The sequence below is a fragment of the Gekko japonicus genome, unplaced genomic scaffold (genome assembly GCF_001447785.1).
Source record: "Gekko japonicus isolate JY-2015 unplaced genomic scaffold, Gekko_japonicus_V1.1 scaffold237, whole genome shotgun sequence".
Classification (NCBI taxonomy): Eukaryota; Metazoa; Chordata; class Lepidosauria; order Squamata; family Gekkonidae; genus Gekko; species Gekko japonicus.
Genome location: NW_015161955.1, coordinates 384,440 through 386,983, shown reverse-complemented (window position 1 = coordinate 386,983; position 2,544 = coordinate 384,440). Strand labels below are relative to the sequence as shown.

Here is a 2,544-nt window from a genome sequence, read left to right as displayed (position 1 = left end):
GGGGGGGGGGAAACACCACGCTTCCTCTTTCTCTGCCTTCACTGCCATTCCCTCCCCCCACTATTTTACCTCAGCCTTTTAGCCCCGTCCCCTAGCCATTTTCTTTCTATTTCTTTGACACGTTCTATTTCTCGACCACACCCACCTCCCCATGTGCACCCACCCACCCCAAGCAGCCTCCTACCTTCCCTTCTCACACCAGTTGCTCGTGAGCCCTGGACGGGTCAGTTCTGCCCCCCCAGTCCTGCCCCCCAGGCCATATGTTTGATGCGATGTATTCAATTCAGTGTAAACTGTATGTGAACTCACTCATTGGAACACCATGCAAAGCTTCGTCCTGGGCAAGGATCCTAATTCCTCAATTCCTATTGGTAGCCCAGGAAGAGCCGACCAATCACCTAACATCCAGTTCCCTGAGAGGGAACGTCTGTGATTGGACTTTATCTTTACAATCCTATTGGTTGTTAGCCCGGGAGAGTTTAAAAGGAGCTCAGCTGCAATGCACAAGATGTTCTGGTGGTTCTGTTCTGGTTGTGTTAAGTGTTGCTCATTAAAGCTGAATCACTGGCTGAAATCACTCTCTGACTCTTGTTAAGTAGCCGACTTAACATTTGACACTACTGCTCTATGCTTTCTTTTTCAGGATATGCTTTCCTTTCTCTATCAAGAGGGGCCTTTCACCCGAGGTATTTTCAGACGTTCAGCAAATGCAAAATCCTGCAGGGAGCTGAAGGAGAAACTTGACTCAGGAGCTGAAGTGCACTTACTCTGCGAGTCCGTATTTGTGACAGCTTCTGTGTTTAAGGTGGGCAGAGTTTTGGGGTTCTTCTTCATTCTGGCAAAAATCCTATCAGAGAGCTGACTTTTACTGAGCTAAGCCACAATTGTAGTCTGCCTAGCCAGGGCTTTAATCTGGGGCTTTTTAAATGTAAGGCATGCCTTGTGCTACAGAGATATTTCTGCAGTTCTGCCGTTCTTATTGAGAGCTGACTTTTCCAGATTTTCCATGTGCAAACCCCCATTGGAAGTCATGGGAAGAGCAGGTCTTCATTCTGTAATATGCTCTAAAGATCCAGGCTCTCTATGTAATCATATGTTGAGTACTTTCTGCAAGCAAAATGCATTACCTGCTGGGGTGACACAATTTGGGTTTGTGGGCAAGACACAGAGCAAGTTCCAAAGGCCTTCTTTTCAATATATTCAAAGATTAAATTGTCTAAAAGGCTTTTGGCACCTTAAAAGACTAGCACGGCTGTTGTGGCATGAGTCTTTGTGGGCCAGAGCACTCTTTGTCAAAGGCCTCGAGTGCTGATGATGCGGGAAACATGAGCTGCTTTGCAGAGACCGTGAAGTGGGCTAGTCAAAGTTGAGGTTGTAAGAACTTTGGCTTCAGATGTTCAAAGCGAAGGAACAGAGGCTGAGCAGAGGCTGACCTGTTTGCCACCTTTGTTTCCTGCCCTTCTTCCAGGGAGCTCAGGAGGACCTGCTTTATATTTATGTTGGAGTGGGAATTTGAACTCAGATCTTCATGTCCAGTGTGACACCACACTGACTGATAGCAGATAGTGCCCCCCCCATCAAGATAGTGCCCCTGCTTCATTTATCAAGTAGGAAACCGATAGTTGCTTTTTAAATGCATATATATAGGCAGAAATTTTTGAGATAAGACCACATTTTTTTTAATGCTGTGCTGATGGACAGAGTATATGAACTTTGAAAGTGACAAATATGCAGACTTGGGTTTCACTGTATTGTCCCTTTCCTCCCCCCCCCTTTCCCCCAGACAACTGATTGCTCATGTGTTTTGTTCTCCTTTTTCTCTCAATAAGGATTTTCTTCGTAATATCCCAGGCAGCATTTTCTCATCCCAGCTCTGTGAGCAGTGGGTCTCCTTAATGGATGAAGGAAACTGTGAAGAGAAGATAAAAAGAATCTGCAGGTAGAATTAATCATGTAATTCCTTCCGTTGTTTTAAAAAACACACAACACAACTATGCAGAAAGATGAGAACTGTGAAATTTCGGTCTTGCAAGCCCTGTTTCAGACAAACTCATGAACTTAGACTGGTGGGGACTGATTGGTTACCTAGTTAAGCCCTCCATTTGGGTCCTTGTCATAATCTGCTCATTACATGTTTTTTGTTACAGTGAATTTAGACTGCAGATCCCCATGTTTTTAGCAAAGATCATGGGAATATTTATTTGGAAACTTCCTTTTTACCGTGAAACGGGGCCTTCATTGTCCCAAAGTAAAGGGCTGCGCTGGTTGGGGGAGGGGAATCTTGGGGCTAATGTTGTGCAAACACAATGTCGTGTTTTAAAGAGTTGTATTTGTATATTTCTAGACTAATGGAACAGCTCCCCAGGGCCAATTTGGTTTTGTTGCGTTACCTCTTTGGAGTGTTACACAGCATAGAGAAACAGTCTGAAGACAACCAGATGACGGCATTTAACTTGGCAGTGTGTATTGCACCCAGCTTGCTCTGGCCTCCAGCTCCTGCAAGCCCTGGGACGGAGGGCGAATTCACAAAGAAGGTTAGTTCAG

At 45.2% G+C, this 2,544-nt stretch overlaps 1 protein-coding gene across 1 annotated transcript in view; it reads left to right on the top strand.

Moving 5' to 3' along the window:
- The window catches only part of ARHGAP20 (Rho GTPase activating protein 20), a 129,363-nt gene that overhangs the window by 121,830 nt on the left and 4,989 nt on the right, over nt 1-2,544 (top strand). Inside the window, exons 11-13 of the mRNA XM_015429488.1 lie at nt 644-805; nt 1,830-1,939; nt 2,345-2,534. Of these exons, the coding sequence (XP_015284974.1) occupies nt 644-805; nt 1,830-1,939; nt 2,345-2,534 (462 nt within the window). The remainder of the gene's footprint in view (nt 1-643; nt 806-1,829; nt 1,940-2,344; nt 2,535-2,544) is intronic.